Source organism: Lycorma delicatula, chromosome 1, assembly GCF_047948215.1.
Source record: "Lycorma delicatula isolate Av1 chromosome 1, ASM4794821v1, whole genome shotgun sequence".
NCBI classification, from domain to species: domain Eukaryota; kingdom Metazoa; phylum Arthropoda; class Insecta; order Hemiptera; family Fulgoridae; genus Lycorma; species Lycorma delicatula.
Window position 1 is genome coordinate 197,128,558 of NC_134455.1, and position 22,661 is coordinate 197,151,218.

At 27.1% G+C, this 22,661-nt stretch overlaps 1 protein-coding gene across 4 annotated transcripts in view; it reads right to left on the reverse strand.

Annotated features, from left to right (window-relative positions):
* Positions 1-7,570: 7,570 nt before the first annotated feature.
* The window catches only part of Nhe3 (Na[+]/H[+] hydrogen exchanger 3), a 211,701-nt gene continuing 196,610 nt past the window's right edge, over positions 7,571-22,661 (reverse strand). For 2 of the 4 annotated variants that reach the window (XM_075369834.1, XM_075369806.1), the window contains one exon: positions 7,571-11,563. In XM_075369834.1, the coding sequence (XP_075225949.1) occupies positions 11,501-11,563 (63 nt within the window). In that variant the 3' untranslated portion in view covers positions 7,571-11,500. Of the gene's footprint in view, positions 11,564-17,364; positions 17,425-22,661 lie in introns of all 4 variants that reach the window. The other 2 variants (XM_075369845.1, XR_012756898.1) reach the window with 2 other exon arrangements.

The following is a 22,661-nucleotide window of genomic DNA, read 5'->3' on the forward strand; positions in this document are numbered from 1 at the left end:
AATTAGGTTTAAGAGAATGCTGATTTGTACAAAATTAAAAAAAAATTCATGCTTAAGGTGTCAAACTTTTCATTTCAGATAAGAAAAAAGGCAAGGCCAATTTGGAAAAAGTTAAAAAATATTATTATACATTATTCATGAAACCATTATGTCCATTAGTGTAGAGAATTTCACCATTTGAAATCATATAGTCTTTTCTTTTTTTACTTATAAATATTTTGTTTATCTTTTCAATAGACAAACGAATGTAACTTAATAAACATTAATTGCATTTAAATATTTTTGTTAGTTTTAACATTATATATTTTAACACAATAATTTTCATTTTATCATTCTAGTTTTTTCTTTATTTTTTCATAGCTTATTTTTATTCTTATTTTATCTAGCAAAATGATGGTGATGTAATATAGAATACAAAATATGCTGACAGAAACGAGACAGTTTACTTAATTAACACTTTGGAAAAAAATATAATGTCACAATCACTAATTTTTAACTGCTGCCTGATAGTTATTTAAGATTTACAATTGTTTATGAAAACACACCTTACGAGAGCATTAAGATAGTTCAACAACATATTACCAAAATAACAAATAAGTGTAAAAAAATAAAAAGAATAAATTCTACCAAAATTTAGTTTAATTTTTAAACAGTACTTTTTACTTATTTTGAGAAAGTAACACAAATATCATTAAAAATAATGAAACAGTATTATAATAAAAAAGAACATAGAATACGTGTACATAACAGTGTTAAATTGAAGGATGATATGTAAAGATGCATATTTATGCAGCATCTTGAACATTGCGTACTGTAAACAACTCAGGTTCATTTCAACTCAACTGATGTGTACAATATGAAAAAAAAATGATAAAAATCTGTCTGGAATGGCAATTTAATATTACTGTTTTTAAGATAAGAATCCAGCTTTTCTTGAATTATTGTAACTGCTTCAAAGACTTATTTTATGAACTATTCTGCTTCAGGATTTTATGGTATATGATGCATAGTGGTGAAAAAATAATAAAGTTAATACTGTTTCTTTTTATTTTTAACAATTTCTCTTAAACATTTCATTTTTTCCTATTGCTTAAATAAAAAAGATTAAAATAATTAAAATTTAAGGTTATTAAAAAAAAAAGAAATTAATTATCATAAAGATTTATTTGCCACTCTGTATATGAAAAATTAATTTACTCATTCACTAGAGTCTATCTATATATGTAATGATATAGTATGCGAAGCACATACCATGTTATGAAAGGTATCCACACTATGAGTGTATTCCAACTTAAAAAGCCGAAGTATTAATATTGCTTCAGACTGAAATTAAGAGATAAAGTAATTATCTTAGTAATGAACATCTTATAACTTTAAAAAACTCAATCCCTACTATGAAAGTACATAAATGTTTAAAATTAATTTTTTTTTAAACTACTTGTGCATGGTTCATGAGGAATCTGTCATAACAATGATTAATTAGTTTGGCATAAAGTCAATTGTTATATTGCTTTATTAAATAAAATATGTGCAGAATAACTGCTGTAATACGTGAAGTGAATATTTGAATGTTAACTTAAGAATTCCACTTCAGAATTATTTATTGCTATAAGATTACATTTTCTTTGTAGAAGTTTCCTTAATTTAAAATTGTTAATCAGTATGTGGTGGTATATTAATAACCTCTACAGAATATGTGGATATCAAGCTAAGCATCTCTCACTATAAATATATATTTTTATAGTGACCATCTAATAAAAAATATGCATACTATTACTGACTTGGAAACTAATTTAAAAATAATTGAAATTATAAAAGAAAGTAATAATAATAAAAAATTGGACATTTTTGAAAATACCAATTTGTAAATATAAAAAGATATTCAGCCTAATCAACCTGCAGACAGAGTTTGATAATGTTGCTCTGATCAATGATCAAAGCTGCTATAGGTAGCAGCTTATATTGTGTTTGTAGTACTGTATCTAGTGGCTAGCCACAAGGATGCTTTAAAAATTTTAATTATTGACTACACTTATTTTAAATATGTTAATTTTAAGTTTTTAATCAACTGATGATGAGGTATTCCTCCAAAGTGCTATTGTTACATAAAGGAAAACGATAAAAAAGACACAATAAGGTAACAGCTCTTACTTGTTTCTGAACTGTGATGGATTGCTGAATTTTTTATTGCTTTTAAATACATATATATATATATATATATATGTGTGTACACAAATACACACACACCTTGATGAACTTTACACATATCAAAGCCAATCATAATGCAATGAACATTTTTTATATCAACCACTTTATTATACATTTTCTTTTGTAAATGATGAGTACTAGGGTAATTTATAAGCTCTGGAGGGTCGAAAATAAATGATTTATATAATTTGTATTTTATCTTAATGAGAATGAGATACTGGATGTTTTAATAATAATTCATATAGATACAGTTCTGGAACACTGTTAAGGAAAATATGATTGATGCATGTAATATGTAACTTGGAAGAATAACAATTTTAATTTTTTTTTTCACTGAGAGATGTAAATCTTGTTTTACCCTTCAACTGGTCTTAATTTTTTCCATATAATCTTCACACTTTTTGAAAATATCTATAAAATCTTGGCAGAGTATAATTTTTATACTGCATACTATAAACATTTTTCTTCCAGCATATGACATTAGGATATCAGACTTGTCCAATTTTTATTCCACATTTTCGTAGCATATGAAAGATATATGCAAAACACCTTACAAATTCCAGGAAAAAAAGAAAATCCACATAATTTTTTTTTTTTAATGTAGCATAAATACTATGGGTATAATATACATGATTTATGTCCAGTTCCAAAGATTTAAAGGATTTTTAATTTTTCTGATTGGCTAATTGAAGAAATTAAATATTAGTTAACAAAACTGCAGTAATTTAAAACTGTTGGTTTCAATTTTCCTGTATTGAAACCAAGCAAGTGAAGTATTGTGAAGTATTGGCTAGCCAAATCACACACACAAATTCATTCTTTGTAACATATTTTAATATTTTTATTACTTGACATATTTTTATGTATGGAATTTTTAACTTTAACTTTTAATTTTGAATTTAAAGTTTATATCTAAAGTTTTAGCAATTTCGGTTTTATTGTATTTATCAAGAATTTATTTTGTTCATGGTGGGTATTTATAAAATGTAATTTTACGTGAACAATAAAAAGATTGTATCAACTGAAGATGCGAGAAAATCGTAAAAGTACTCTTGTGTATATATGATGACATATGGTAAGCGTTATCCTACCTAATTTAATTTTATTCTGTACTTGGTGGATCAAGTTATTTATTTATATTTTTATAATTATTATATATATATGGAATGGAACGGAACGCAAGAATGGCAGGAGTTTCAATACTTTTCACTACAGATTGCAGAACCTGGGCAATGTCCCTTGCTGCTGTATCTTTCTATTATTGGACGGGTTTCATAGGTTATTTAGTGGCGGTTACAAATTTTAAGTTTCATTTATGGATGGATTTGGTAATTTGCATTCCTATACGTATAGACCAGCGTGAAATTTATTTACTGGGTCTGAGTGTGGGAGACTAAGCTTTACAGCCTAGTACTCTCAGCGTGATTCCCTTTTATTCCATCTGTCCTTACGGTACCAGCACCTTATGGGCTAGCAGGAATACGCCTACTGGGGCCCTACTTATTTGGAGGGAGCAATGCACCATCTTCTCAGGAGGTAGTTGCATATCCTGACTAAATTAAATTGCGGCCTCTTCGTGGGACGGTGTGGGGTGTCTAGGTTTTTAAGTTTTATGAAAATTTAATTGTGAAAACGGTCACTTTTGCGGCCGGAATTTTTGTGCGGTCTCCCTTTAAGGTTACGTGATATAGAGGCTCCTAAGCTTGGTTTGTCATTTTTTGGTTCTCGTACCGCCTCTTCACAGTGGTTCGTTTAATATGGCATGAGGCCGCTTTCTTATACCCTGTGAAGTAGGGTCCTCTCGACAGATATCCTGGAGATAGCCATGTTTGCTCCCTGAAAAATCTGCGTGCCTGCACCATCCCCACCTCGGATACGGTGTGTAGTCCCGCAACGTAGTGAAAAAAGTGACATTTCTGATGAACCACGGTGCTCCAAATATCATCTACAACGCTATGTTTTGGACGGCTTCTAATTTCTCTTGAAGCGTGGAGTTCAACAAAGGTCCCCTCCCTTGTCAGGTAAGCATATGTTAGAATCAGCAGGAAGTATAACTGAAAAATGAGCAGTTTGGTCGCCAGTGGATATGGGCTGGCACTGTTCAGTACTGGGTATAGTGAGGCCCTGACGGCCTTTGCCCTTTGGGCCACATATTTAATATGTTCTCCTAAGGTAAGCCGTTTATCCAGGACTACTCCCAGGTACTTGGCTGTTTTCCTAAAGAGGATTTTTTCTCCTGAGATTTCCAGCTGCCTGGCTGGAGTACGTGTCTTGTATGCGAACATCACTGCCACCAATTTTTCACTGTTGACCTTGATTCTCCACATATCAAGCCATGGCTGTACTAGATCCAATTGCCTTTGGAGTCTCTCGATCGCATAATCTACACTTCTGGATTCATAATAATATGCCGCATCGTCTGCATATAGAACTGTTTTGACTCCTTCCAACTGCGGCATATCGTTGACGTAGGCCGAATACAAGAACGGTGAAAGCGCTGCTCCTTGGGAGACTCCAGCGGCTATGTCTCTAGTGGAGGAGATTGTTCACCCTATGCGTATAACAAATTGTCGGTCTAGTAAATAAGTCCGTATCAATCTGACATAGCGACAGGGAATTGTTGTATGCGCAAGTTTACATAGCAAGCCACTATGCCAAACTTTGTCAAAGGCTTTGGCCACGTCTAAAAAAACAGTTGCAGTTACCGCTTTTCTATTTAGGCCTCTGACAAGATTGTAGATTATTTTAACCAGTTGGAGGGTCGTCGAGTGGCCCTCCCTGAACCCAGATTGCTCAGGCCGTACTTATTTTCCCAAATGTTGCCTAAGTCTCTCCAGGAAAATCCTTTCGAATAGCTTTGACAACACTGGTAATAAGGAGATTGACCTGTAATTCTAGGGAAAGAGCAGAATTTTCCCAGGTTTGGGTAGGCATACCACCTTTACAGTTTTCCAGCAATTCGGAAAATATCCAACATACAAAATTGACATGAATATTGTGGTTACAGTCGTTATAAGAACGGGTGAAACATTCTGGAATGCGTGGGCACTGATCCCGTCAACACCTGGGGCCTTGTGGCTTTGATTGCTGTGGAAACCTCCACCTCAGTGACTTGGTGTATTTCTACTATGGCGTCCTTCACCTGTGCTAAATAATCTAAGAGAAAAGACTCCACCTCGTTTGTGTGGCAGGAGGGGAGTTTGGAGTAAATATATATATATATATATATATTTTATTTTTTGATAAATATTTTATTTATAAGCATCCAGTATAAAATTAAAATTTTAAAATGAATTCATAAATAATAAAATTATTTACCTTAAAATACTACTTATTATCTATTAAATTCACACAAGCACTTTCATCTTGGCCAAGCTTTCTTTACATGTTTGTTAAACAAAATCTTCATGTTAACAATTTTTAGAGAGTTATTTTCTCAGTCACTGAGTTAAAATTTTAACTTAATATTAAGAATAACTGAAGAAGCCGTACCACAGTGAAAGCACTTGTGTGAATTTAATAGCTATAATAATAAGCAGCATTTTAAGGTAAATAATTTGAATCTATTATTCATAAATTAATTTTAAAAAAAGTATATATATATATATATAATATCCCTTACATTAGCCATGATCTGGAATTTCACTTGGACCAGATATTTTTATTCTCTAAGGATGTCTTCATAACATCATAAAACTTGTCAGGGAACATGATATCCTAAGAATGTTTTAATGCTGTGTGAGCTTGTTTTTCCCAGGTACATCATGACCTAATCTGACATTCAGGTATATTTAAAGTTAACCTTCATGTATTTTATAACAAATCTGAGCTCCATGTAGGGCTATCCATTTATCATTACACTTTAAATATATATTTTTTCATATTATTGTAAATAATACTATGTAATTGCATGCATAATCTTTTTTTTATGTTAGAAGAAATCTACAAGAATAGTGCTTTATTTATACCTGACATAATCAATGGATAAAGAGTAGCTGTAATTCAACACTTTGGAGACATGCAGGTTCAAATGCTAGATTAACAAGATTGGTAGAATCAATTTTCAATTCACCAATATAAAATATAAAATGTGTGATTCAGTGGTGCGGCATTGACCCACCGGGTTGGTCTAGTGGTGAACGCGTCTTCCCAAATCAGCTGATTTGGAAGCCGAGAGTTCCAGCGTTCAAGTCCTAGTAAAGCCAGTTATTTTTACACGGATTTGAATACTAGATCATGGATACCGGTGTTCATTGGTGGTTGGGTTTCAATTAACCACACATCTCAGGAATAGTCGAACTGAGAATATACAAGACTACACTTCATTTACACTCATACATATCATCCTCTGAAGTATTATCTAAACGGTAGTTACCGGAGGCTAAACAGGAGAAAAAGAGTGGTGCTGCATTGAATTATTTTTATCAGGGCAATAATCCTCGAAAACAACAAATATGGAAAAACTCTTTTTGAACTGTCTGAAAAAAGAGGATGAAATAAATGATGAATAAGACTGGAATGGCTATAAACAAGAAATTATAAAAGTAGAGATATATCATGCAGATAATGACAGAAATAGGAAAGTGAAGATAATCATCAAACTTAGATTCAGACAAAGAGAAACTCTTTATAATGGATAAAAAAATGGAGAAAAACATATTATTTTATCATCAAAGCAAGTCAAAAAAAAAGATGATATATATTAGAGAACTTTCTAGTTCTGATTCTGCAGTCCGAGATATAAAGTCTGAAATAATGTATTGATGTATTTTTCAAAATATTTGATAACTGCTTAACCGATGAATGCTAAAATCTACTATTTTGTTTGTCAAAAGATAAATTAAGAGAAGCAAACTTATGGCTAAAAATAGGAAGGTGATTTTCTAAGTTAGCAAGAGAATGAATTAGTACACTGAATATAAACATACTCCATTATTTCAAACAATTAAATAAAAGTACATATTTGTTGTAAGAGACTTTTCTTGATATGTTAGGATTTTAGATACAAAATTTCACTGCTTTCTGATGGCTAAATCAACAATGAAAAAAAAAATTTTTTTTTCTAAATCTTTTTTTAAAATAAATTTAACAAAATTTTAATGTTAGATTTAGATTAAAACTGTACCACTTAAAAAAGATTCACAATATTATTTTCTATCAGATTACTGTAGTTTAAGGCAATTTTGAAGTAATTAGGTTGTAATTTTTAATAAACTGTCACTACAGACTGTTCTAGTCAAGGCTTTTTCATTTTCCTTCAATTGTTTTGTAACAAATACTTGAAAAATTACTTTTGTTATCTGTGGAATGCATACCTACTACCATTTCTGATATGATTTATAAAATGTATAATTATGACCCATAAAATATATTTATTTATTTAACGGTTAAATACAAAAAATGAAAACAAAAATTTATTAAATTAAAATTTTTAATTTAAAATTTATTAAATGTAATTTCATTTAAAATTTTATTAAATGTATAATTGTGACTCATAAAATATATTTATTTAAATATTAAAAATGAAAACAAAAATTTGAGATTTAAATAAGTAAAAAAACTTGTTTTGTATATAAACTGCAAACTAAAATCAAGTAATTTATGTAATAGTTCACTTTAGTGATGTAGCCATATAAGCAGCATACATAAAACCACTTTAAAACAAAAGTTTCTTCAAAGCTTAACCAACACTTTTCCTGAAAGTTCTATTGTATCTATTATTACTGAATAAGATATACTGCATCAAAGAAGTTTTTTTTGCCAATATTCTCAGTTCTGGAGCCATGATTTTAGCAAATGTCACTGTTTAATATTTTTAAAGTTTATGAGAAGCCTAAAACTTGAATAAAATAATGCTTCATTTAAAAGAGCACATTTTAAAAATCCACCTGTGCTGATGCCAGACTGTTTACGCTCATATTATTGGAACATGTAATAATTCTTTATTTCTATGAACAATAGAGTATTAATCTCAGTAGGGGGTCACGGCATCAGGTTTTTCCACATCATTTTAAATATAGAAGTTAATTTGTTTAATTCTATAATAATGAAATGGTAAAATGTGCATTTTAATTAAATATATTTACATTCAGGCAAATTCTTATGCTATTTCAAGAAAAATAGTACAAAAGCTTTTGTGTAATATAGTGTAAATACTTCAATAAAATAAGATTGTATAAACTGACAAATAAGAAAACTACATAATTACCATGTGCATATGTTTACTAATGTAACTACTACAATAATGCTCTAAAAATTAATGGAATTATTGACTAGTTCTAGAATTGGAATACAATAAAATTATCACAGGAAAACAAGATTTCTTTCAAAAATGTAAAATAAGTGATATATAATACACCTTTTTCTTATCAGAACAAAAACACTGAATATTTAAATATACTTTAAGTTTCTAAAAATATACATCATCAATACGTATTTTATATTTTACTTTAATTAAATAACATAACATACAATTTTAATGAATATAATTTGATAATAATTCTCTGTCTCGATTTGCAAATTTAAACATCACAAGATAAACAGATTATTTATTAACAGTCAACTATAACGTTACACTGATACAGATTAAAAAATTATAACAATGACAAATATGAAACATATGTACTTAAATAATATCACAACATAACAATGTAAAACATTATACACACAAACACATTTCAAATTAAAACTAAGAAATTATAGTCACTAATAAATTAACTTACCCTTCCTTCAAATATTTTCCATCTTTCAAATTAAAATTAAAAACTTAAATAATTTCTCAATTAATTTTTATTATAATTCATTGTATAAATGAATTTTTAACAGAACCAAACACAACCAGCTGCAAGTAATTTTTAAATTTCAGTCTGTAACAAAAACCCGGTGCTTATCTAGAATCCATTCAAACGACTTATATGCTATAAGTACTTGCTATGAGTTAATATTCTTTGAAGTAATGATAATATTGTAACAGTATTATATTATAGTGCCAACCTCCATGGCGCAAGTGGTAGCATCTCAGCCTTTAATCTGGAGGCCCCGGGTTTTAATCCCAGTCTAGCATCTAGCATGGCATTTTCACACACGCTACAAATCACACATCTCATCCTCTGAAGCAATACCTAATGGTGGTCCCGGAGGTTAAACAAAAAAAAAGAAAGAAAAACATATATATTATGTAAACCTCATTTTGGGGCAAAATATATTTTCAGATATAAAACAGCACCCTAAGGAGGAATTGGTTTTTCAATGATTGTTTATTATTTTGGTTTTGTTCTTTCAGTATACAAATCTACATTTTTTGATTATTAGGTTTAATTCTATGCAAAACAAAAACCTGTATAATACCAAAATATAAAATTACATTACAAAATAAGTCAATACAATAAACATAATTATAATATATTGAGTTAAAATAATTTAATTATACTATACTATAGGTACTGGTTATATGTCAATTAAAATTTTTTGTAATTTGTTTTTTACATTCATATATGTACTATTTTTTCATTATCTACTGATACTTGTCTAACAATCAAAATGGCATCTAGTTTTAGATTTTAAGTAAAGTGTTTAGAAGAATTTATTTCATGATGATTTGGTCCATGTTTTTTGCATTATCTTTGATCTTTAAAAATATAAATGTTTAAAGTAGACTGTTTTTTTTTTGTTTTCATTCTGTCAGTAATTCCTAGTAACAAGACATTTTTAACACTCCACAAGTTGCTCAACTTGTAATTGGGAGTAGTTATCTGCAAACTGATATGTAATTTGTGTAACATTTTTTTAATTCTTTAACTGAGGAATTCAATTACCATTTATTTCTTTGACATTTCTTCATTTTCTATCCACTGGTTCTTCTAAATTGAATTATTTTCACAATTTCTTGAAGCTCATCACTTAATGCCTTGTATGAGTAGAACAAATTTTCAGTACCCTTCATTAACATCTTTTCTTCCCATTTCATTGAACTCTACACACCCGTCTCATCAAATATTTATGATTCCTTTTCTGTTTCAAAAGAAATCTGAAAGTGGGGGGCAGAATGCATTGTAAAAAATAGAACTTTTTAAAAACTAATAACTAAAACTTCTGATCTTAAAAACAGAATGAAGAATCAATGGTAAATGGGACAGTGCTATGCAGGGTGTAACTTAAGTGTGGGCCATGATCTAGAATTCATATGCTTTCAAAATCTTGCACAAATAACTTGATTTCACACATTTTTAATACATTTATTTTGTCATAAGCAAACACTCTCATTTTGGTGATGTATCTTCAAATTTAATTAAATAAAAATTCATGGTGCTCACTGAGAATGAGTATAAGACTAGTGAAGAAAAAAAAACACAAACTGTGCCAGAATAATGGCACTTTAATCTTCCTTACTGATTGTGAGAGTGTGCTTTCACTATTCACTCTATTTCAAATTGTGATCTAGTAAATTTAAGGTAACATATTTTTTAATTAAGTAACTGTGTAACTTTTACTAGTATAAATAATTTTAAGCACTATAAAAGTTAGTAAAATATTTACTAACTTTTTTAGTGCAAGAATTAATTTAAACAAATAAATTATGGATTCATATTATTTTAAAGAAATCAATAAAACAGTGTTGTTTAAATATCAGCAACTTGACCAGTACATCAGTAATGGAAGAAAAAATAAATCTTTTATTTTGTACAGAAAACATCATGAATTTTTCATATTGAAATACTATTTAATTTCCTTGTGTTTTATATCATAATACACATAAATCACATGCATGTATACACATATTTATTACAAAGAAATTTATATACAGGAATAAACAAGCAGATATTTTATGAGTAAAGTAAAAAAGTATAGTAATTGTATATGTATTATGAAATTATCATCTAATTTATTGATAAGTAAACTTTTATCATTACACCCTTGAATTGAAGAAACAGAAAATAGTTCAAATATGTAATAACATCAAACAAAACCCTTTAAAGAAATAAAAATGTATTAAATAGTCTATAAACTAAGTCCAAAGGACTTAAAAATTCTTTATCAATTTAAAAAAATGTAATTTTTTTTTAAATTAGCTAAAATAAAAATACATACTATGATTTCATAGTACATAATAACCGATATGATAAAATGTGTTTGTGTGTGATAAAATATTAATTCATTTTATAAAATTACAGTTACTGTATATTAATATAGATAACATTTATTTTATGATCACATCATTGTAAAATATTACATAATATAATCCATTTCTTTAATTTAAAAAAAAAAAGAATCACAGTGATGGAAAGAAAGTCTTTTAAAGAGGTTTACCCTCACTTCCTTGTAAACGAACTTGTAGGTCCACAATTTTTACATTACTCTGAAACATAATAGAAATTTACCACAATAATAATTAAAAACTTAAGTAGGAGATTAAATACAAATTAAACTAGACATGTAATACACAAGAATCCAATAATTTTTACTATAAATTAAACCTCTTCAGTGGTATACACTGATAGTAAAATAAGGACCAATTCAAACAGAGATAAATCCATTTTACTATTTTCAGTTTTTGACTGAGAGAATTATAACACAGTATGAATAAGGCAACTTAAAATATCTGAACAAATGTAATATCTGAATCCAAATTTGGAGAAATTTATTTATACTTTGTTTTAAATGTATGGCCATATACACCCAAGCCAATCAAATTCATTCAGACTTGTCATAACAGTTATCATGATTGTTTCTTTTTAATTTTGTTTGCTTAACTACATTAAACAGATAGGACATTATGTAGACTGTTACATAACTAGATGCTATGTAATAAAAATTATAAAAATGCAAATTTTCATATAGTGTTAAATGTTCAGGATAAATGTAATTCAAGAATTTGTTATTGTTTATTTTTGCACCTGCATTATAAGAAGTAATCAAATCTCAAACTTAATTAGGCTTACTTTAAAAACAAAATGTAATACAAATGCATGTAAGAGAAAAGTAAGTTGCGATTCTTAAAAAATAATAATTTACTGGTTAGAATAATAAGGAAAATTTTTTTTCACATAGGGTCATTACCATACATCAGCATAGTGTTAAAGCAGGACACTGTATCAGACAATATTTATAACTTAATTGTGTTAATGAAACTGGCAATTCTTATAGTTTTCACTAAAGCTGTGTTCTGAAGGCAAGTGAATACATTTTTTGTAAGGATTCTACAAAACATAATTCTGGATTTTTTACTACTGTCATTTGGTAAATAAACACTAAATTTAATTCATCACAGGGGCAGATATATGATATAAATATAAGCACTCGCACCAATCAGTATTATACAATTCAACTGAATTTTTTAGCCTGCCATGATACTGACAATGTAAACATGTTATTGGTCATTTCAATTGTTAAGCTAGGTGAGTAACTGGAATTTGCCAATTGATCGAATGATGTGGTATTTAGGAACTGTCCAGATATATGGTAAAGTTTTCTTAATTCTGGGCCTCTAGACAACAATATACCTTTGTTTGCTTAATAAGCGCACCTCTACTTTATAGTGAGCTTGTTGAATTTATGTAGCACCAGGCAAGGATGTGTAGTTAATTAGAACCCTACAACAGAATGGTGGCTGAGGGACAGTATCAAGGAACCATAAGTATTAGATATACCTATCCAAGCTGGACCTATAGACTATCTACCGACTGCATGGAAAAGGAAACTCTAATTTTCTGTGCCATTCTGATGTATAATGTATCATGTATGGCTAAAGTAATGCACAGTAGTATGTAACGGTAGATTAGAGCATCATACATTGCTGCTTGCTACCATCTTGTAGTTACAATCCCCTATTACAAACAAGCCAAGTTTCACTGATTCCATTTACTCATTCTTTGTCAGCAGTCAATGCCATGGAGTTAAGTTTATCTATAAAAACATATTTAAAACAAGATGCTGTGATTGGATTTTTAATGGCTGAAAAAGTGACATTTAGTAACATTCATCGTTGTTTTCAAGCTGTTTATGATGTAATTAAATTATAGCTACAGGTGAACAATAAAATTTTATGCATCAGGAGTTGGGAAAGTGGATATTGAGGATGAACCTCATACCAATTAGATCAGTTTCTGTGATCAATGAGAAGTATTGAAAGGTGGATTAATTAATGTGAAGTAACAAATGCATCATGCAAAAATGCACTGCCACCCAGCTAAGCATATCAAAACTAGTAGGATTCATTATTGAGCAATTGGGTTACCATAAAATCTGTCTGCAGTAATGATAGTTCTTGTATTTAAGTTGAAATTTGGACCCTTTTCATACCATACTATTTAGGGTATGGCTCACTTCAATTTTCATTTCTTCCTGAATTTAAATAGGGTCCTTAAATGCAGTCATCTCACCATGGGTGATGAAGTATTTTTATTTATAAACGAAGACAATATTGAAAAGTAAAGGAAGTGCTGTGCTCTTCTAGCCAATAAATTGCAGTTTCATGTCTTTTTTGTTTCATTTGTATACCTCTTTCTGGTCATGAGTAAAAGTATGCATTACTTTTCAACGGCTCCTTGTATCATTCTGAAATGTTTTGGGATTTTGTTGTAAGATATTACTCAACACATAAGACACTGGATTGCATTTTAATTTACATTAATTTTGTTTGCAATTTAAGAACAAATCAATATAATGTAGAGCTGTTAAACAATAAAGTGGGCAGTAATAAAATTCAGTAGAGACTTTACTGGAATTTCTAAAATGCTGCATATAACTTGACAATGAAAGAATGTACATCACAAGCATATACACATATGATATGTGTACATATCATAATATACATATAATGTACATATCATGATATATACATCACAAGCAGATTGACTAATGGAAGTATGCAATTGTAGGTTATCTAAAATAATGCATGAAGATGAAAACAAAAAAAAATTTGAGGGCTTATTTTCAGAAATGGGTTCAAGATAATAAAATGATTCATTTGTCTTTGGGTGACCAAAGACATATTTTATATTGCTTTTAGCAATATAAAATATCCATAACCAATTTATAGTTTATCTATTATTAAATATATATTATCTATTATATTATGAAATAAACAAAAGTTTAAAAACGTTAATTAATAAAGCAAGGCTATAAGGATGTAAGATTTCTTAGAAGAGAAAGATTTTAAAATGTCTTAGCCATGGTCAGGAACAATAAGATCCCATACCAAGCTTACTAAGAAAGTGGCAAATTAAGTTATAAATTTTTCTGTCAAAGTTTGATTTATGTACTCCAAGGTGAAATGTTAGTATTTCTGACTTTCATCCAGAATGTTCTGAGTTCAAATCTCTGTCAGGCTTGAAATTTTTCATATATTGCAAATTTTATTTTTCATCAATCAGTAAAAAGAAAAAAGTAATTATAATTAGGAATTAACCTGTTCTTACTGTATGAATAAATAAATACATATTTATTTATACTCAACTTCTCTTTTTTTTCCATTTACAATTTTCACTTTAGAATTTCTGTTTTCCTAGTGGATGTTTATAATTTTCATTTCAAATTTCTAAATTTATCAAGATAAAATTTATTTTTTGGAAATTTTAATAATCACTTGACTACTTACATAAAACTTAATTTTCAAAATGTTTGTTATCAATAAATTATAAATAGAATTTTGCTTATTGTTAGATTACAAAAACATATTTATATAAGTTTTTTCAATTACGCCTGAAAAAAAAATTAATGGCAAAAACAAAAACACAAAAGAAGAAAACTATGCCTGTTAATAAATACAAACTCTTTCTCATCCTTCAAGTTATCAATATAAATTATCTCAACATACCCATCTGTCAAGACATATAAATTGCCTCAACAAAACGTATTCTAGAAAACAAAAGAGTTTACTTCTCCACTGTACAGCTCCAAACCATATTAAAATTTCTGCAAGAATATAATTTGGAAAATCAGAAACGTTTTCCAATAAACTTGATTATCACTAACTAACAAAACAGAATAAGATAAAAGTATTTAAAGAATATATATACATATACAATACAATTCATAAACATATATCATCAACCTATTCAACTTAAGAATATTAAGAGTAAATATAAGGTAAAGCATTGTTATACTTTTGAAGGTTCTACTAGTTCCAGAAATTTCAGTAAATTACATGCTAAAATACTTGTGAGAATGAGGAAGAAGTAAAAGGTCAATTATTGTGGAAGTCATATTTAATGGACTGATTATCCTAAAAATCACCGTGGTTATCATCCAAGTAAAGTTGTAATATAATCAATATTACATTAAAATATTATTATTATTACTAAAATATGTATAATCATTCTGATTTTTGAGAATATCATAATTAGTTATTTTATTTCATTTATATTATTTGATCAAAGTAAAGCAAAAGTTAAAAATTAAATAAAAAAAGGCAATTATAGAAATATATTTTTTATTTGAATCCATTATTATATACACTTCGTTTGATTTTACAAAATTTTAAAATAAATTTTAGAGATTCTTTTAAAATGTGGTTATTTTAATATTTCAAAAATATATTACAGTAATACTGTGAACGTGAATTCTGTAAAGTTCTTTTCTTTATCATAATCAATCTTAGTTTTAAGAATATCATTGTGAAAAATCATTAGGAACTAACAAAAACTTATGTTTCTATAAAATTATCCAACTAACTGATCAACAACCAACTGATAAATGTAACAAAAAATTCTATTACTATCACCAATATCACAATTTTATTAAAAACCACATATTAACTTAATTTACTATACAATATTCTACATGAACTTCTAAAAAAAATTAATATGACAAATGAGAGTTAAATCAAATTAGAAATAAAAATGACAATTATTACATTTTTATATTTATTTTCAATCTAGAAACAGCAGATCTTATCTGACCGTGACTTATAATTTAATACAAACATCTGATGTGCATAACAACTACTTATGAAGGTCACTCACAGTATTCTAATGGTTAATTGATATTAACTAGACTTTTGTGTTATTTTGTTTATTTTTTATTATGCTAAATAAAAAAATAAAAATATTATTTTACAAACAAAATGATTGAGCAAAAAAAAACCATTAGTTATCAGAAGGGTACAATTTTATTATTACTTTGAAAAAAACAAAACAATAGTTGTATCAAGGCTTAATTTGACAAGCTAAAATTACAAAATTATTTTCAGTTATATCAGAAAAAGGCTACCATAATGACTTTATAGTTTCTCTATTAAAATATAATTACAATTAGTCAATAGTTATATTTTAATAGAAAAACTTAATGTATTTCTTTAATATTAACCAATAAAATACTGTCGAATAGTACAAAAAGTTTTAATTTATATGATATTATTGATTTTAAGATAGATGCCCATTTGGATGTTAATTTAACATCATTGAAGCATTTCATGATTTTAACATCAGACACATTCAAAGTGAAATTCTAACAACCAACCAAAAAAACAATCTATTTTTAATTTTTTTTAAATCTGAACGTTCATTAAAATCTCAATATGTAAATAATATTTATTATTTATTAAATGGATTTTCTAGTTAAATTAAATGGACTAGTACTAGTTCATAAAATTTATTTTTTTTCTCACTAAAAACAAACTACATCACAATTGCACATTGAAATAAAATTTAAAATAAAACATAATAAAAAAAAAACTTAAAAATACCATTTCCTCCTTTGCCACTAATTTGGTGTCAACTTCAAAAAGCAAATTTAAAAAACTGAAATGGAATTATTTTTTTTTTTACTTTTAATAAAATTTGTTTTAAAAGTTGCTTATATAATTTTTTTTTTAATTTTATCTTAATTTAGTAAGTTTATTTTAATTTAAGTAGTAGGATAGACATATTAAAATGCTACTCTTTTGAAAACAATATATTTGTGCAATAAATGTAATGATGAGCTACCTTTGTCTTGATAGAAATAAGAAAGAATGCAGAGAAATGGATATAAAGAGATTATTACCAGGCATAAGTTAGGACTCTTGAATGTAAGAATATTTTTCACCCTCGTTTTCCAACTAATTTTCTAGAAATTTATGGTGAAAATAATTTGAATATTAGTATGATATCAAGATTAAATAATAAAAACTAAATATAAAGAAATAATTTTAAAAAATATTCACGTGTAAAAACTTACAATCGGATACTTGAATGTTTACCACCATTCCTTCAACTGAGCTTCTTATATAAGCTGAGGCTGAAAATATATCAAATTTACAAATAGTTTTCTTTTTTTCCATTTTTTAGTTTAGCTGTGAATTGGATTTAAATTTTTTACACGCAAATCAAATTTTTAGGTTCAGCCAATGAGTCTAAAATGTTCATTATTAATATTTTTAATAAAATTCATTATATTTTTAATAAAATTTCAAGGCCCTTGTTGATGAGGTTATTTTAGCACATAACAAATTTTTAGATATTAGGCGTTCTTTAATCTCCAAAAATAACAGAAGATTGTTGTAGCCAAATCATCAATTTCTTACTTTTTACTTTTTTATAAACACATCCAAAAAACAAAATTCACATAAATCATTCTTTTATTAGTTTTGTTGATTTACTTTTCAACAGTTAAATATTAATGAAACCAATAACAGAATATATACTTAAAAATCAATATTTAATTTTACAAATTAAATTTATCATAATATAATAACAGAAAATTACATATACTTTACGATACAATATTTCATGCAATTATCCTATTTAACTAAAAGCAGGGGTTTTCTGTAACAATATTTAACTCACAATGAATTACTTAAAAAATATATAATTATGTCAACTCTAAGATCATATTATATCACACATATATTACTATGCTTTATTGTACTCTTTAGCAAGAAATAATCCTATTTTCATAAACTATGTGAAAATAGGTCTTATTGATACCAATAAGGTTTATTGATACTTTACCAAAATACTATTGGGGAAATGAGATTGGAAGAAAAATTTACAATTTTTTTTACAATGAAACACTAGAGGGAACAAACAATATGATATAACTGTTGATTCAGTCATTAAAACTGTGTCTATAAAATCGCATCTTTATAATACTCAACTAATTCATTGTTTAACAAGTCATATGATAAGCTTGATTCCAAAATGTACATTATCTATTTTTTTCTTACTTTGCACTTATTATTATTCCATATAGTGTTGTATTTGTTTATTTGATTGTAGTGAAAATTCTCCTGCCAAAATGTACACAACATATTTAAATTTTGAAAAAAGAGTTTTGTTGCAAAACGTACTGTATCCAGGTGTTGTTTAGTTGCATAAGATATTATATAGCCTACTTTAATTCAAAACATACTAAATCCTCCTTTATTAGTATTTGGTGTCCTCACAACATTGTCAAAATACACTATATCCTTTAGTCATTGCACCAGGCTGGCTTTCTTGGTTTTTATTAGTAATTCCATAAAGAATAAAATTAATTGAAAATTTTGATGTATTAGCTTGAGTTGGTACCTCTGACTTGGAAAACAGCAGGAAACATCTGGGTGTAAGATTTCATACAGGTTATATTGTGTTGATGTTCATAAGTTAGTAGTTTGTTTTGTGAATTATAATTTATTTTGCACTAATCAATCAAAAAGTAATTGAAATACAAAATTTGTTGAGTGTTATAAATGATACAGAATTTAATTTAACATGTTAGGAAGTGAATGCAATGATGAAATGGGCGACAAGTGGAAAGACTGCACTGAGACTTCTCCAAGACACTCTCATAAACATAAAACTGATCAAGGTGAGTGGAAAAAAATTTTTTAAGGAAAACAAGCGAAAAGCTAAAGATAAAGGTCATGCAGTAGTTTGCAATCACACTTCTAGTTTTTGTAAACTCAGCACTCTGTCAGAAGAAGAAATGAAAATGTTTCATGACAAGTACTGGATTCATAATTCATACTAATGCTCCTGATCAAACCAAATTTTAAGAAACAAAACTGTTAGTAGTGTAAGTAGGCGGAGTATAAAAATAACTGAAAATAATAGTATAAAAAAGTTAATTGCACACATAGATCTAAATAAGAATATTCCACTCATTTTTTCCATTTAGTGAAAAATTTTCCAAAGTGGATATAGTACATTTTGGAAACATGCTTCTCATATAGTAATAGTTACTGTTAATTAATTGATAACATTTTAAATAATCTTAAAAAATCAGTTACAAATTCTACAGAAGATATGACTGCTGGTAATCGTAATTAAATTGAATATCATTAAGAAAACTACAATTTTCACACTGAACGAATTGCTCAGTATGAAAATCTTAAGATTTCTAGAAAAAATTCAATTAAAAATTTCTTTTATCTAACAAAACTTATAAAAAAAAAGTCTTATAAACTAAAAATTGTGAAAATGACATAATACATATAATAGTTGTTGATTGAAATGAATATTAAAGAAAATAATTAAATTAACAAGTGCAGTCATCAATGGTTTTCAAATTATAAATGAAAAATATGTAAAATTTTAAATACATGTCAATAATAAATAAATTAACAGCTAATTTTGTATTTTCTAATATCATTAATAAAATAATGTCGTAACTAAGTAGATAAATATTTTCTATGATAAACAATGAATAACGATGTAAGTATCAACGCGTCTTATATAAATTTATTAAAATAAAATCTTTTAAAATCAATTAAGTATAATTTGTACATATACTCTCTCAGGGCCCTAAGTAAGACTGTCAACCGCATCCTTTCTAATGTGATGGTTTTGGGTATCTTGGATATTGAAAAATATAAAGTAAAGGAAAAATCCCAAAACCAAAAGATGATATGCAGATTGCTCATTTTAAACACTATAAAAGATTGTGAACTGTTAGCATTTTATTAATATTATGGCCACAGCAGATATCATATTAAATCTATTAAAAAGAAAATCCACCATTTCTTCCAAATTTCAAATGACAGTTTTTGCTAGTTATTTGTTTTTCTTTAAATTGCAACAGTAAACAATAATTATTTGACTTGGGGACAAAGAATAATTATTTTCATACTTCACACAAACAGAAACAAAATAATTCAAATATTTAAAGTAATTATACCTTGTTACTCAAATTTTAATCGCCTTTAAAATCATTGACAAAATGATTGATGCAAAAACAAATTACTCCTCCAGTTGGTGTCAAATTACTTGACATCAGTTAAAGAACAAGCATTCAGTGTAATATTTTATAAACACATCAACTGATTTTATTCTTGCTGTTTAGAATAAAAAAAAAACATGCAATTATCAACAACAAAACTACTAATTTAAGACTTAAATTACAACCATAAGTAAATTCTCGAGAATAAATAGTTTTACAAATAAGAATGAACAGGGTTTTAAGGAAAACCTTTTCCTTAAAAAATATTATTTTCAGGCGAGTAAACATTGGAATTATCACTGGGGAGCAAATATTCTTGAAAAATAACATAAAATGTATCTGATGCACTATTTGGGATGATGTTAGAAAATCAGATAAGAGGGAAATTAAGTTAATTAACTTATTTTTCAAATTTTAGTAAATTTAAGGAATGAAGCCAGTTCTTAAAACTGATACAAATGGTGATCTGAATGTTATTTTTGAAACAGATGGTGATCTATCTACACTGCCTATTGTGTGAAAGAGTTTTTCTACAAAAAATTTAATCATTCTTGAGTTATTTCAGTTTTCATCTCACACTCTTTTATGATTGTTTTCAATTGTCACAAATTTCTACAAACTTAACACATCTTGACACATTCTTTGGACATATCTTAAAATTAACATTTATCTGATATTGCATTATTTGCGTGATAAGGTTTTATTCAGTAAATTTTTTTATTTCACATTATTATGTTTTAATTCACACATTTCTTATGTTAGGCACAAGAAAGGGTCATCTAAAAGTTTAAGCAAAATAAGACTCATTAAAATACATAAAAGTTTTATCTTTGTATGTCATGACATTATAGAATAATAGTCACAAATAGTTGTAAACAATAATTTGTCATTAAAATTAAATAAATTATTGAAAAAAAACCACCAAATTTTAAAACAGTTTTGCTGAAAATAAGAAAATAAACCTGGGATGACAGGCTTTTTGTACCAAGCCCTTTTATTTTAATTATTCAATTAAAGCAACAGTAAAACCATAACAATTTTTACTTTAACACACATTTCTATGATTCACATTATGTTAATACAACATATACGTATGCATTTAACATCAGTGTAGAAAAATCATTAATGGGAAACTTAAAAGAAATAACTATTTAATTAAATTAACATAACAATGACATAATAAAAGTACAATATCTCCACAGAGGAAATACTACAAAATTTTGGTTTATCAAATTTTTTTTAAAGGCTATCTTTTTTATATGGATTTATACTTTCTCTTTACCACACCAACTAATTGAATATTTCTTTTAACTGTAGTATCAAAATGTAATTATTGATAGAAAAGAAACTTTTCTGATTAAAACAAGTTAATCTTATTCAATATTATTATTTTTGCACTTTTTAAAAGCGATTAACATAAAGATGAAGTAATAATACTAAACATAGATGATGAAATAACACAAGAAAAAAACACTGTATGTTATAATACTACTCAAAAATTTATAAAGAGGATTTGTACAAATAGTGAGTTCTAACTGAATATTTTAAATTGAAAATGAACTGCTTTTACATACATGCATAAAAATAAAAACCATGCAAACATAAAGAATAAGAATCTCAAAGTAAAAAAAATTAAAATTAAAAATAATAAAGTAAAAATAATTAAAAAAGTAAATTAAACAATTTTTTAATTGTTTAACAGTTTATGAAATGCAAACGCTTCAAACTTCCATTCAATTAAAAAAATTACTTTCAACAATAAATAGTTAAATTTACAGAATAATAGTAATAAAGACAAGTAAAAAGTAGAGTACAAAGTCAATTGTATCAACATTTGTCAACTGAAGTTGTTATATTACTATGAAGTTGTGTTATACAACTATGCAAAACAACTTTATTTTAATGATGTTTTACAAGGTGTAAATTAAAAAAAAACCTGTTTGTGTAATTATTTCATTACTTCTTCAATAGTGGTCCAAGCAAACTAAAAACTATTTCTGTAATCATGGGTTTTCCAATCCATAAAAGCTTCTTGTAAGTTTTTATTCACAAAATTTTACTTAGTCATAATTTAAATTTTAATCAGGAGAAAAAGAAACACAACTAATAAAAAGAATGTATTTGAAATTTAATAGTAACAAAAATATAAAAAGTTTATCATATCATTACTGTGAAATAGGTAAAAAGTATTGGAAATTTTACTGTTGAGAAAATATTCTGAATTTTACAATACAACAATTTACTTGAAGTTTATATTTACAATTTTTCTAACTAGTACATGAACAGATAATATATATATATATATAATTTATTAACATTATGCACAAGTTAGTTGT